Below are 14,377 nucleotides of genomic sequence, written 5' to 3'. Positions count from 1 at the left end.
CAGACTAAGACCCGGGCCGGCCGGAGCTCTGGCGCCACCTAGGGGCTCGGCGAGGGAGGACGGCGCCCGGGCCCGGGATGGCGCCTAACTCCTGCATGCACCCCTCTTTCTGCTGCTTGCTCTGAGCTCTCGGGACATCCAGGTCCTGGATCGTCACACGTTTCAGGTTTAATCCAACTTGTCCTCGCCTGGTCCTCCCTCCCTCTCCAGTGGCCCTCGTCCTGGGAAAACCTCTGGGGTCGTTCTTGGGTGTCCTGGGGTTTAGGGGTGCTGGGCTCTGGTCCAGATCTAGCCAGTGTGATGCTCTGCTTGTGCCCAGCCACTCAGGAGGCTGCGGTCTGCGGATCCATCAGGGTTCAAAGCCAGCCCGGGAAGGAAAGCTGCCAGAGATCGTTCTCTCCTGTCACCCAGCCAGAGAGCTGGGAGTAAAGGTGTGGTTGAAGTGGTAGAGCACCAGCCTTGAGTGCGAAAGCCAAGGGAGGAGAGAGACGCCCAAGGGTTCAAGTCCCAGTGCAGGCACGAGAGAGAGGCACAGACAGACAGCAAGAGAGATAGACAGAGAGGGCGAGAGAAATTTCCACGCCACCACGACTCAAAGTTAAGGAGCAAACCACACGTGGCAAATCTCCAGACCCCTATTAAATTGTAACTACAAGAATGAGAGAGTAAGCAGGCGCTGGTGGCTCACGCCTGTCATCCTAGCTGGTCAGGAGACTGAGATCTGAGGATCACAGATTGAAGCCCACAGAAAAATCCAAGGCTCTGATGGGTTTTTTTTTTGGGGGGGGGGGAGAGACTGGGGGTGCTGGCCATTTGAGCCACAGCTCCACTTCTGGCTTTTTTTCTTTTGGTACCTTTTTCTTTGGGGGGGGGGGAGGTTGGTAGTCCTGGGGCTTGTACTCAGGGCCTGGGCACTGTCCCTGAACTTCTTATGCTCAAAGCTGGTGCTCTACCACTTGAGCCACAACACCACTTCTAGCTTTCTCCGTATATTTGGTACTGAGGAATGGAACCCAGGGCTTCATGCATGCTAGGCAAGCACTCTATCACTGAGCCACATTTCCAGCTCTGGTTCTTTTGGTACTTTAGTGACAGTAAAAGTCTCACAGATTTTTCCCAGTGTAGGCTGGCTTTGAACCTCAATCCCCAGATCTCAGTCTCCTGAATAGCTAGGATTATAGCTACATGCCACCACCAGTACTTGGCAGAGGTTAAGGGGTGTGTGTGTGTGTGTGTATGTGTGTGTGTGTGTGTGTGTGTGTGTGTGTGTGTGTGTGATGAGGCTCAAACTCAGGGGCTGGGTGATGTCTTTGAGCTTTATTTTTTTCAAGGCTGGTGTTCTACCACTATGAGCCATAGCTCCACTTCCAGTTTTCTCGTGATTCATAGGAGAAAAGAGTCTCAAGAACTTTTCCTGCCTGGGCTGGCTTTGAACCAGCGATCCTCTATGTCTCAGTCTCCTGAGTAGCTAGGGTGATAGGCATGCGCCACCGGCACCCAGCCATCCTAGCTTTTTGCTGGTAAATTGGAGGGGAGTCTCATGGACTTTTCCTACTCAGGTTAAATTTGAACCCCAATCCTCAGATCTCAGCTTCCTCCTGAGTAACTGGGATTACAGGCCTGAGCCACCAAGCCCGGCTTCTAACACAGGACAGCCCAGGTCACGAAGTCATTTCAGGTGTGGGGGTGGGTGGTCCCTTGTGTGGCTGATCTCTGTAGGGAGCCTTCACCGGGAGGTAAGGGCTAACCGTGGCCTTTTGGGGTGCTTCTGTGACCCCACCTGACCCTCACTAGGGACAGTGAGCTGTAGGAGTCCGTGTTGAGTGGACAGCCTGCTGGGAGAGAAAGCCCACACCCCGAGGCTCTGAAAGCAAGGGTCTGAGAGATTCAGGGCCAGACAGTAATTCTGACCTGGCCCTGCCCAGTGGCTAAGGGAAGAAACATGGCCCCAGGGCTGGGGAACCGGTCTGCTGGTTAAGCCAGGAGACAAAAACGGTCTCTTCTGTTCAGGCCTAAGGCTTAGAAGTTCCCACTTTGGCCTGCTGGCTAGGCTCTTGGTAAGGAAAAGAGGAACTGTTTGTGGCTAAGAAAAGATTGCTAAAATACATGGTTTTTGTTTTCTGTAGATTTCAAGAAGGGTTGTTTCAGAAATAACTGAGAGGGCAGTGTATCTTAAGATTACTTGTGCTCTGTTAATCTTCTTTCAAAGTCATTTTATGCGACTCTATCTGACTCTCTCCAGACCAGCCAACACTACCGGTGCAGTGGGAACCTGAGCCAAGCCGAGCAGAGGGGCGGGGCCTGCTGCAGGAGGAGCAACCGATGCAAATAAGTTTGCCCTATTCACACCAGCCAATCACAAGCAGAGACTGAACCTGACCTCAGCCAATCAGAGCAGAGGCGTGGGGCCTGCTGTGGTTGGAATATCCTATGTAAATATTTTTCACCCTGCTCAAACCAGCCAATGGCAAGCAGACTGTGAACCTGAGCTCAACCAATTGGAGCAGAGGGGTGGGGCCTGCTGGGTTAGGTATAAATAGGGGAGCAGCTCTGTCATCTTCATGTAGAAGTACATTTTGTCTTGCTGAAAGGATTCTTTTTTGTGTTGGGACTCCAATGGTTCTGAGAGGTATTCATAACAGCCCATCAGGACAGAGATCCAGCCCAGGCCTTGAATCTGATGTGCCCAAGGTGGAACAAAAAACAGGCCAGGTGGGCATCCGTGGCTCATGCCCCTCATCCAAGCTACCCAGGAGGCTGAGATCTGAGGATTGAGGTTGGAAGCCAGCTGGCGTAGGACAAATTAAACACTGAGAAAGCCAGAAGTGATAGAGTGCTAGCCTTGAGCCAAAGAGTTCAGGGTCGGGACCCAGGCCCTGAGTTCAAGCCCTGGTAAGAGCAAAAGGAAAAAGACAAGCCACACCGCTGTAGAAAGAGGGACACAGATGGAAGAATAATTGTTCAAATTGAAGAGAGAGGAGCGCAGGACAAAACCTGGCCTTCGTGAAGCAAAACAAAAACACAGCTGTCAAGATGATATAGCACGTTTATTCCACCTATGGCAGCCTGCTGTCCCCCCAATTACACACCAGACCCAGGCACAGGGGCCCCACACCGACTTGTGCCCAGATAGACAGAGGGCTGGTGGGGACCACTCCATGCGTGACCCCTCATGGACTGCGCCATCTGCCTTCACATTTTCCAAACTAGATAAAGTGCTTCGATGTCCCCACACCCCATCTGGCGAGGCAGGGCTCGGGCTCGTGGATCATGGCTGCAGTCCCGTACTCCACGGAGGACAGGGAGTTCAGGAACACCAGCAGGGCCTCAGTTTCCAGGGTATTCAAAGACAGCAGCGGCTCCCATGCCGGTGCCAATGCACATGGACACCACGCCGTAGGCCCTGGGGAGGCCTGGGCATCAGCCGGCCGGACTTTCCCACCATCCACCACCCACCACCCCACCAACAGGCTGCAGAATCAGACCCCCTGTGCAGGGCACAGACAAGGCAACCATCCCTGCAGGCCAGGGCCGGCTGCGAGGCTAGGGCCTCCCCCTCCCTAGTTCAGAGAACCGCAGGCCTCGGCCCTTGAGACTCCACTTCCGGGCCTCCTCCCCGCCCTCACCTCTTTCCACGGCGCTTCAGCTCATTCAGCAGCGTGACCACCTGGCGCGTACCAGTGCAGCCCAGCGGGTGGCCCAGGGCCACAGCGCCCCCCAAGGGGTTCACCTTCTCAGGGGGGATGCCCAGCTTCTCCACGCAGTACAGGGCCTGCAAGCAAACACAGCAGATGGAGCCTCCAACGAGCCAGCCACCCCCACCCCTCCTCCGGGGCCGCCAGCGCCCAGGGCCACACACAAGGGACACAGGCTCACCTGGCTGGCAAAGGCCTCGTTGATCTCAAAGATGTCCACGTCATTCACCGTCAGCCCTACGCACAAGGGAGAGACCCCAAGACAAAGTGAAGCATGAGCTGGCACCGTGGCTCACGCCTGTAATCCCAGCTACTTAGGAGGCTGAGATCTGAGGATCGCAGTTCAAGACCCACCAGGACAGGAACCTCTGTGAGACCGTTATCTCCAATTAAGCACAAAAAGCAAGAAGTGGCGGCCACAGTGGCTCACATCTGTCATCCCAGCTACCCAGGAGGCAGAGATCAGCTGAGGTTTATGGTTTAGTGCCTGCGAGGGCAGGAAAATCTGTGAGATTCTGGTCTCCAAAAGAAATGGCAACAAACAAAAGTGAAGCCCTAGCTCAGGATGGTAGAGCACCAGCCTTGAACAACAACAACAACAACAACAAAAAAGCTCAGGGACCAGCCTCAGGTCCTGAGTTCAAGCCCCAGGAATGGCACACAGGAAAAGGGGAGGGGATCGGGGCCAGGAAGGGGTGCAGCGGTCTCACCTGCCTTCTGCAGAGCCACAGGGATGGCGTAGGCGGGCCCCACGCCCATGATGTCAGGGGGGACCCCGACTACCGCGAATGATCTCAGCACGCCGAGGATGGGGAGGCCCAGCTCCTCTGCTGTGGACCTCCGCGCCATCAGCACGGCCGCCGCCCCGTCGCTCACCTGGCTTGAGTTTCCTGGGGGGGGGCAGGGGTGGGGTGAGGAGGTGAGGAGGCAGGGGGTGGGGGTGGGGATGGGAAGGGGCCTGCCCCACTCACCAGCCGTGGTGGAGCCACCATCTTTGAAGGCAGGCTTCAGCTTGGCCAGACCCTCCAGTGTGGTACTGGGACGGATGCCCTCGTCCTGAGACACGGTGAGGGCTTGGGGGTTGCCTTTGGCATCCAGGACGGTGGTGGTCACGGGCACGATCTCGGCACGGAAGCAGCCCTGGCTCTGAGCTCTGGCTGCCCTTTCAGCAGCATGGACAGACAGACAGACAGGGTCAGGCCTCCCAGCCTCCCCCCTGCCCCGCCCCGCCAAACTTCCCTGGTACAGGGCCACCCGCACACAACGCCTTCCAAATAAATGCAGGAGCCCAGTTCTGGGCGGGGACCAAGGATCCCATAGGCCCTGTGACCTGGGGGGCACACCCCAGGCCTGCCTGAGCCCTAGAGGTCCTCATCTGAACCTCAAAGGAGAGGAGGATCAGGACTGGTGGCTCCCGCCTGTCATCCCAGCCACTCAGGAGGCTGAGATCTGAAGATCACAGTTCCAAGCCAACCCTGGGCACGAAAATCTGGGAGAGTCTTCCTCTCCAGTGAACTAGCCAAAAGCTGAAGTGGAAGTATGTCTCCAGTCGTAAAGCACCAGGCTTGGAATGGAAAAAACCAAACATGGGCAAAGGCACTGAGTTCAAATCCCAGTACTGATGGAACATGACTCAGGGCACACGGGGTTCTATCCCCGTCCCGACCCCAGCCCTCACTTCTGCTGGGAGGCCAGTGCGAAGGCGTCCTGCCGCTCCCTGGAGATGCCAAACCGCTCAGCCACGTTCTCCGAAGTGATTCTAGAAGCAAAGCAGCAAACCCGACGGGCGGTTGGGGCTGGGCCTGGACCTCCCAGGACCCAAGCCTGATCTGAGCCATGGGGGACTGCATGAGGACTCGGGCCCCAGGCTAACACTCTGGCCAGGAGGCTGCGATCCCCGCAGAAGACCACCTACAGGAGTGGTCGGCCCGGGAAGGGGACACATAGGCCGGGGTAGGAGGCTGGGTGTGGTCACTAAGTGCCAGGCGCGCCCAGGTCCCCTATGGATAAGGGATTCTGGAAGCTTCTAAAGGAAGGCCCGCCTGGCACTCACCCCATGGGGATCAGGCAGTCTCTGGCCTTCTTATTGTCCACCAGGCGGGAACTGATGTTGCCAGGATTCCCTCTCTCGGCCATGGACATGGACTCCACCCTGAGAAGCCAAAGGGAGAAACTGAGTCCCCCAGGGTCCTCCCGCACACCAGGCACCGCTGGATCAGGGGTGGCCAACGGCCAGGGAGCCCCCAGGATGAAGGGTGGGAAGGGCTGCAAGGCAGGCCGGGCCCAAGGCCAGCATGGCAGGCCTGGGGGACAGCTCTGCCCAAACCCCGCCTCTCCCCGCACCCAGGTCTAATCAGAACCACGCCTCTTCCTGAGTCCAGGACCAATCAGGACACAGATCTCTCCCTGCATCCATAAGCAATCAGGACACACGCCTCTCCTGCATCCATGACCAATCAGAACACTGTGTGAACTGCTGAACAGCCAATCGGCAGCTTCCGAGGAAGCCCTGGTAGGCCCTGCTCTAGGACGCCCAATCAGAGGGAGAAGAGACAGATCATCTGTGTGGAGGCAGTAAGCCCGGATCTCAGACAGGGATGAGGAGGTGGACTGGCTGACCGGAAGTGGCGGTGGCCAGTGCACAGGGGCGGAGCCCCAGGCCTCAAGCACATCACTGAGTATTGGGGTCATGGTGGCTGAGGCCTGCGGTTCAAGGCCCACCCAGGCGGGAAAGTCTATGAGACTCTGATTTCCAAGGAAGCAGCAAAAAGCCAGAATCAGCAGCATGGCTCAGGTGGTAGAGCATTACTAGCCTGGAGTGAAAAAGCGGCACCCAGGCTCTGTGGTCCAGCCCCAGGATGGGCAAGAATGACCTCACACACAAGCGTAGCTGAATGGGTTGATGCCCCAGCACTGGGTGGAACTGTGTCACCAAAACCAGGCCCCAAGGGTAAGCTCTGGCAGTCACCCATGAAACCCATCCCCAGCAGGAATCCTTAGCACAAATGCGGGTCCTGAGGGACGGAGGGGTGTCAGGGTTCTGACTGTCACCCAGCCCGAACCCCACTGAGGGACTCTGGCCTCAGGACTCATTTCCAAATAGACGCTCTGGGCAAACAGACATGTCAAAGTCTTAGGCGCCAGCCAGCGGGGATTTCAGTATTACTTAGGCCCAGGGATATTTTATTCTTATTTCTTTTTCTTAAATGTAGGCTTAAGCTCAGGGCCTGGAATCTGTCTCTTTGCTTTCTTGTAAGGCAGGGGCTCAAACCACTTGTGCCACAGCTCCATTTATGGGGTAATTCATTGGAGATCGGTCTCCCAGACATTCCTACCTGTGCTAGCTTCAAACCATGATCCTCAGATCTCAGCCTCTGACTATCTATGAAGACGATGTGAGCCATCAGCACACAGACAGCTTTGTAACCGTGTAATCTTAGTGCCATGCTTCGAAGTCAAAGCCCTGGAGAACTCACAGAAGGTTCTAGCTCTTCTCAGAGCACCTACAATGCTTTCCCTGGGAAGAAGGGAACCCAAGGGACAAGGCTCAGACAACCAGATCCCAGTTTGTGAACTTTGGCTGTCTCCCTACTGAAACATGGGTTAGCAGAGCCCAGTTCTAGTCAGCCAAGGTCGGCCAGAGGCCAGAGATGCTTCCTGAGAAAAACTCCACTGGCCATCACCCACTGGTGGCTCACGCCCGTCAGTCCAGCTACTCAGGAGGCCAAGATCTGGAGGATCACAGTTCCACACCAACCCGGGAAGGAACGTCCGAGACTCTGATATCCAGTGAACCACCAGAAAAACCACAAGTGGAGCCATGGTTCCAAGTGGTAGAGCACTAGCCTTGAGCAAAAGAATTCAGGGACAGTGCCCAGACCCCGAGTTCAAGCCCCACAACCCAAAGAAATGAAATAAAATAAAAATCACTGAAAACAAAAAATTGCCGACATCTCCAGGAAATGAAAGCTTCGAGGCCACCAGAGCAGATTGGATTTGTGGGGAACCTGCTCCCAGCATTGCCAGAGGGAAGGCTGGTGGCACCCCCAAATCACCATCATTTAGAATCAAGGAAGAGGAAAATTAGTTGGACGATCGCAGCAGTTATCAGCTCCCCGACTGGAAGGAATTCTTACCCACAGGCCATGCCAATGTCATAAGACCCATTTCTGATGCCACCTGCAACAAAAGTGTTCCGTGACCAGGGGGCTGCGGTGGAGCTGTGTGCAAGCTGCGGGGCCCCACCCCACCTGTCCTCCAGGTGGGACCCAGCGAAGCCAGACCCAGGAACTGCCCGGGAGGTCTTCACAAAGACCCGCCTCCTGCGGGGCGCCGCTGGCTCACACCTGTCCTAGCTGCTCAGGAGGCTGAGATCTAGAGGATCAGGGTTCAAAGCCAGCCGGGGCAGGAAAGTCTGTGCAACTCTTATGTCTAATGAAACACCAAAAAGCTGGAAATGGCGCTGTGGCTCACATGGTAGAGCATACGATTGAGTAAAAGAGCTCAGGGTCAGCGCCCGGGCCCTGAGTTCAAGCCCCACAACTGACACAAAATAAATAAATAAATGGAATAAAAAATGCTTCCTTGGGGATGGGAAGGTGGCTCAGTAGTAGAGTGCTTGCCTAGTATGCATGAAGCCCTGGGTTCGATTCCCCAGTGCCACATACACAGAAAAAGCCGGAAGTGGTGCTGTGGCTCAAGGGGTAGAGTGCTAGACTTGAACAAGAGAAGCTCAGGGATAGCGCCCAGGCCCTGAGTTCAAGCCCCAGGACTGGCAAAAAAGAAAAAAAAACAAAACTGCTTCCTGCTGTCCCAGCAGACAGCCAGGTGCTGCTGCAGCCATGCGGTGTCAGGACCATGCCCAGTCCGGGTCTTGGGCAGTGCCCTTACCCCCTTACCTGCAATGTTAGCCAGCGCCTGCAGGCCGGAAGAGCACTGTCGGTTGACGGTGGACAGAGGTACGGTCTCCGGGATGCCGCTGAGACAGAGGAGAGATGGCCCTGTCATTCTCTGCCCTTCCTTTCCTCCCAGTCCCCATCTGGACAAAGAGCTGTGCTAAGCCTTTTCTCCTTAGACCCTCTGGGGTCGGGGGCTCCCAAAGAAGGGGCATTGCATGGTGCCATCCCAACACAATACAACAGTCCCAGAGTTGGAAGCTCATGCCTGTCACCCTTGCTACCCAGGAGGCAGAGATCTGGATGATGGAGGTTCAAAGCCAGCCCTGGCAGAAACATCTGTGAAATTCTTTATTGTTGTTGGTGGTGGTCATGGGGCTTAAACTCTGGGCCTGGGCGCTGTCCCTCAGCTCTTCTGCTCAAGGTGAGTGCTCTACCACTTGAGCCTCAAAACCACTTCTGGTTTTCTGGTAGTTTACTGGAGGTTAAGAGTCTAAGTGCCATTCCTGCCCCGGGCTGGCTTTTAACTGTGATCCTCAGATCTCAGCCTCCAGGGAAGCTGGGATTTCAGGCCTGAGCCACCAGTGTCCGAATGTCCTTGAGATTCTCAGTCCGGGAGATTCAGAGTTTAAGCTCTGGAATCAGCAAAAAAGAAAAAGAAAAAAAGGGAGGAAAGAATATTCCAATCATTCATTCCCATCTTGGCTCAGCAAGCACTGAAAGCCAAGGTTTCCGGAGCAGTAGCGGACTCCCATTCCCCCCACCCCCACCCCTTTGCCCTGGGCTCTGGCCCAACCCCAAACTTCTGCTGATGGTGCAGGTATTGGCTTAGCAGCTTGGTCAGCCTGCCAGCAAAGTCAGCCGAGTGATCAGCATGTTTTCTGGTTATTTATCTGACATGGGAGGACAGAGGCCACTCAGGCCTAGTGTAAACAGCCACAATCGAGTTGTGTACAATCACGTGACTGCCGACCTTTCCCCCAGTCTCTCAGCCCTGTGTACCTTGGCTCAGGACCTGGTCACTCCCCTGCTCCTCCTTGTAGGGGAAAGGTTGGGTCCACAGAACACCATCCCAGGGATTTTTGGATTGCATTGATATGATCCTTCCATGATCCCATTCTGATTTTTTTTATTGGCCAATCATGGGGCTTGAATTCTGGACCTGGGCCCTGTCCCTGAGCTCCTTTTTGCGAGCATTCTACAGACTTGAGCCACAGCGCCTCTTCTTGATTTCTGGAGGTGCATTGGAGATGACGCTCTCACGGACTTTCCTGACCCGCCTATGAACTGCGATCCTCTAGATCCCAGCCTCCTGAGTAGCTAGGATGGCAGGCGTGATGCCACCAGCACCTGGCTGGCCTATTGAGTTGTGGAGGGCTGGAATCCACTCAAAAACCACAGTGGCCAATTCAGAGGTAAAAGCAGGCAAGATCACCTCAGAAACTGTGCAATCCTGGCCATCACTGCCCCGGCTCCAGGCTGAAGCACGTTGCCTGTGAACAAGGAAAGCCTTCTTCAGTGCTAAGGAAGCGCTCTGAGCACTGAAGGTACAGCTGTGAGCAGCAGACAGGTATTCCAGATCATTCTCCAACAGCCTGTCTGGGTCTCACACACAAGCTCCTGGAGTCAGGAGAGTTTCAGTCAGATACCTCTGCACCATGCTGTCCCCCAAAACTGCACGGATGGGGCAGGAGGCCTGTCCTTCAGATAACCTGAGAACCCAACACAGAACGTGACAGCCAACAGACCTGAGCCCAGGGTGAGGGGAATGAGGTTGGTGTGTGCACACGCACATGAGTGCCGATCCTGGGGCTTGAACTCAGGGCCTAAGCGCTGCCCCTGAGCTTTGTGCTCAAGGCTGGTGCTCTGTCACTTGGAGCCATGTCTGGTGCCACTTCTGGCATTCTGATGGCTCCACTCCCAGCGTTTTGGAGTTCAATGAGAGATAGGAGTCTCATGGACTTTCTTCCTGTCCAGGCTGGCTTGGAACTGGGGTCCTCAGGTCTCAGCCTCCTGAATCACGAGGCTGGCAGGCAGGAGCCACCCATGACCGGCTCATTATATGTCAAGGGAAGTGGCGCAGGATGGGACCCGGCCGTAGACTGAAGGTAAAGGCTGAGGTCAAGTCCCAGCTGTGGGGCAAATTCTCTGGGCCTCAGTTTCTCCCCATGTCAGCGAGAAGGCTGGAGTAGACAGACTTTTGTCTTGTCTGCCTTGCATCCTGGTCTAGACAGGGTGTTCCTGTGAGCAAGCCTGTCATCCCAGTGCTCGGGAGGCTGAGATCTGAGGACGGAGGCCCCCAGCCGTCCCGGGGGAGGAAAAGTCCTCAAGAACACTTACCCCATCATCGGCAAAAGACCAGGACGTGGAGCTGTGGCTCAGGGGGTAAAGCACCACGGGCCTTGGACGATGATAAAGCTGGGACAGGAGCCGGGGCCGAGTCCAAGCCCCAGTACCAGCGCATGCGCGTGTGCACACACACGCACACACACACACACACACATGCACACACGTTGCACGCGCTCCCACCCCCGTGCACGCACAGCCCTCCTCCTCCGGCCCTTGGACTCGGCCTGTCACGGCCAGGCGGCCCTGCTGCCCCGGGAGGAGGGTCAGGGTGGGGTCATCGGCCGCCTTTCCCCTGGGCAGATCTCGGGGTTCGGGGTGTCGGGGACCCGGGGCCTCACCCACGGAGATGTCCCCCAGCTGCTCCGGCCTCAGGTTCACGTCCTGCAGCACGGCGGTCATCACGGCCGACAGGAGCTCGTCGGGGGTGGTGTCCTGCCGGGAGGGGCCCAGGACGGGTGAACCCCACCTTCTCATCCGCACCCCCAAGTTAAGAAAACTCCCCAAGCCCGTCCCGGGGACCCATCTGCCTCGGCCCTCCTTGGGGAAGGGTTCGGGGACTCCGTCTGCCCGGGGTCCCCTCCCTCCGCCCGATCCCGGGGTCCCCCCTCCGCCCGATCCCGGGGTCCCCCCTCCGCCCGATCCCGGGGTCCCCCCTCCGCCCGGTCCCGGGGTCCCCCCTCCGCCTGATCCCGGGGTCCCCCCTCTGCCCGGTCCTGCCCCGCGGTCCCCCATCTCCGCCAGGCCCGGGGTCCCCCCCTCCGCCCAGCTCGGCCCGGGGTCCCCCCTCCGCCCGGTCCCGGGGCCCCCCCCTCCGCCCGATCCCGGGGTCCCCCCTCCACCCGATCCGGGGTCCCCCCTCCGCCCGGTCCCGGGGTTCCCCCCCTCCGCCCGGTCCCTGGGTCCCCCCTCCGCCCGGCCCTGCCCCGCGGTCCCCCCTCTCCGCCCGGTCCCGGGGTCCCCCCTCCGCCCGGCCCTGCCCCGCGGTCCCCCCTCTCCGCCCGGTCCCGGGGTCCCCCCTCCGCCCGGCCCTGCCCCGCGGTCCCCCCCTCTCCGCCCGGTCCCGGGGTCCCCCCTCCGCCCGATCCCGGGGTCCCCCCCTGCCCGGCCCTGCCCCGCGGTCCCCCCTCTCCGCACGGCCCGGGGTCCCCGCACCTTGAAGCCCCCGCGGCCCGCCTTGCCGATGGCCGTGCGCCGGCCGTGCACCACCACCACGTCGCCGGCCGCGGCCTGAGCGGAGGCCCCGCGGCACGGCGCGGCCCTCGGCCCGGGGTCCGAGTCGGGCCGGCGGGACAGATGTCCCAGCAGCACCTGGAGCCTCCAAACGGCAGCCTTGGACTCCATGGACAACGCCCCCGGCTTCTCCTGCGCCCCGATTCTTGCGATCGGGAATAAAAAAAAACCTTCGCCCGCGCCTGCGCACAACCGCCGTCCGGTTACCCCGCTTCCCCCCGCTCGAGGTGTGCCAGCCAAACCGGAGTTTGCGAAAGCGTCCCGAAGGTGCCCACCCACCCCTCGACTCTCGCCAATCAGAAAGAGACACTGGCTGCCTTAGACCACGCCCGCTCTCCCGCTTCAGCCTATCAGAAGTTGGCGGGGAGAGGCTGCCTGAAGCCACGCCCCGCTCATCGAAGCCAGCCAATCAGAAGGAGCCGCTAGCTGCTGACACCACGCCCTCCCGTTCATTGACTCGGAAGTGGGTACTGGCTGCCTGAGACCACGCCCCGCTCATCGCAGCCAGCCAATCAGGAGGAGGATCTGCCTGAGGCCACGCCTCTCGGTCGCCCGTCTGAGGCTCCAAAGTCCGGCTGGACGGCCCGCCTGGCCTCCTGGGGGCTGATGGAAGGGTGGAGGTCGCCGGATCCCCGCCAGGGCTGCCCACTGGACACCCGACTTTCGCAATGTGTCGCCCTCCACAAGGGCGCAGCCTCAGCGTCGCGTCCACGACTGCTCTGACAAGCGGACCCCCTCCCTCCCCACATACACACTTAGTTCCCTCTGCTCTGGCCCCAGCCTCGGGCTCTCAAACCCCTGGACCTCAGTCTGTGGACAGGGTCAGTCTGTCCAGGGCAAAGCCATATGCGATTCCCCGGCGGCAGCACGGACAGTGGATCGTCACAAACATGTCGGTGGCTCAGGCCTGTCAGCCCAGCTGCTCAGGAGGCTGAGGGCTGAGGATCGCGGTTCGAAGCCAGCCCTGGGCAGGAAAGGCTGTGAGACTCTGATCTCCAATGCATGACTCAGCAAAAGCTGACGTCGGGCTGTGGCTCAAGGGGTAGAGCGCCAGCCTTAAGCACAGAGAGGCTCAGGGACAGAGCCCCAGTCCTGAGTTCAAGCTCCAGGACCAACACACACAGGCACAAGCGCACACACACACACACACACACACACAAGGAGAGTCCAGGCCCCAAGTTCAAGCTCCAGAACCAACACCAACACACAGACACACAGACACACACACATACATGCTAAAGGACAAAGTCCAGGTCCCAAGTTCAAGCCCCAGGACCAACACACACACACACACACACACACACACACACACACACACACACACTAAAGGAGAGTCCAGGCCCCAAGTTCAAGCTCCAGAACCAACACCAACACACAGACACACAGACACATAGACACACTAAAGGACAGAGTCCAGGCCCCAAGTTCAAGCCCCAGGACCAACACACACACACAAGCTAAAGGAGAGTCCAGGCCCCAAGTTCAAGCTCCAGAACCAACACCAACACACAGACACACAGACACACACAGACATACACACACACACACACTAAAGGACAGAGTCCAGGCCTCAAGTTCAAGCCCCAGGACCAACACACACTCACACACACACACACACACACACACACACACACACACACACACTAAAGGAGAGTCCAGGCCCCAAGTTCAAGCTCCAGAACCAACACCAACACACAGACACACAGACACACACAGACATACACACACACACACTAAAGGACAGAGTCCAGGCCTCAAGTTCAAGCCCCAGGACCAACACACACTCACACATACACACACACACACACACACGCTAAAGGAGAGTCCAGGCCCCAAGTTCAAGCTCCAGAATCAACACCAACACACAGACACACACACACACGCTAAAGGACAAAGTCCAGGTCCCAAGTTCAAGCCCCAGGACCAACACACACACACACACACACACACACACACACACACACACCTTCAACCCCATTAACTCCTAAAAGCTCAGGCTGGTTGCTGTAAGCCCCTTTCTCCGTTTCCTTTTTTTGGGGGGGGTCAATCATGGGGCTGTCGTCGGCGCTGTCTCTGAGCTCTTTTGCTCGAGGCTGGCGCTCGACCACTTGAGCCACATCTCCACTTGCAGTTTTCCGGTGGTCTCACCGTCTTTCCTGCCCGGGCTGCTTTCGATCCTCCGGATCTCAGCCTCAGGCGGGAGCCGCA

General features: G+C 57.9%; 1 protein-coding gene across 1 annotated transcript; it reads right to left on the bottom strand.

Moving 5' to 3' along the window:
• Positions 1-3,028: 3,028 nt before the first annotated feature.
• Positions 3,029-12,385, bottom strand: Acaa1 (acetyl-CoA acyltransferase 1). The gene is made up of 12 exons (XM_042667312.1): positions 12,092-12,385; positions 11,278-11,371; positions 10,026-10,083; positions 8,594-8,673; positions 7,832-7,874; positions 5,749-5,847; positions 5,374-5,454; positions 4,667-4,857; positions 4,406-4,585; positions 3,877-3,932; positions 3,627-3,772; positions 3,029-3,403 (listed from the first exon to the last, which is right to left on the bottom strand). The coding sequence occupies exons 1-12, from the start codon at positions 12,278-12,280 to the stop codon at positions 3,328-3,330; spliced, it is 1,293 nt and encodes a 430-aa protein (XP_042523246.1). The 5' UTR covers positions 12,281-12,385; the 3' UTR covers positions 3,029-3,327.
• Between the last annotated feature and the right edge of the window lie 1,992 nt (positions 12,386-14,377).

Source organism: Dipodomys spectabilis, unplaced genomic scaffold (genome assembly GCF_019054845.1).
Source record: "Dipodomys spectabilis isolate Male_0828 unplaced genomic scaffold, ASM1905484v1 ptg000388l, whole genome shotgun sequence".
Classification (NCBI taxonomy): domain Eukaryota; kingdom Metazoa; phylum Chordata; class Mammalia; order Rodentia; family Heteromyidae; genus Dipodomys; species Dipodomys spectabilis.
The sequence above is the reverse complement of the archived record's forward strand: the minus strand, read 5'-3'. Positions and strand labels throughout refer to the sequence as shown.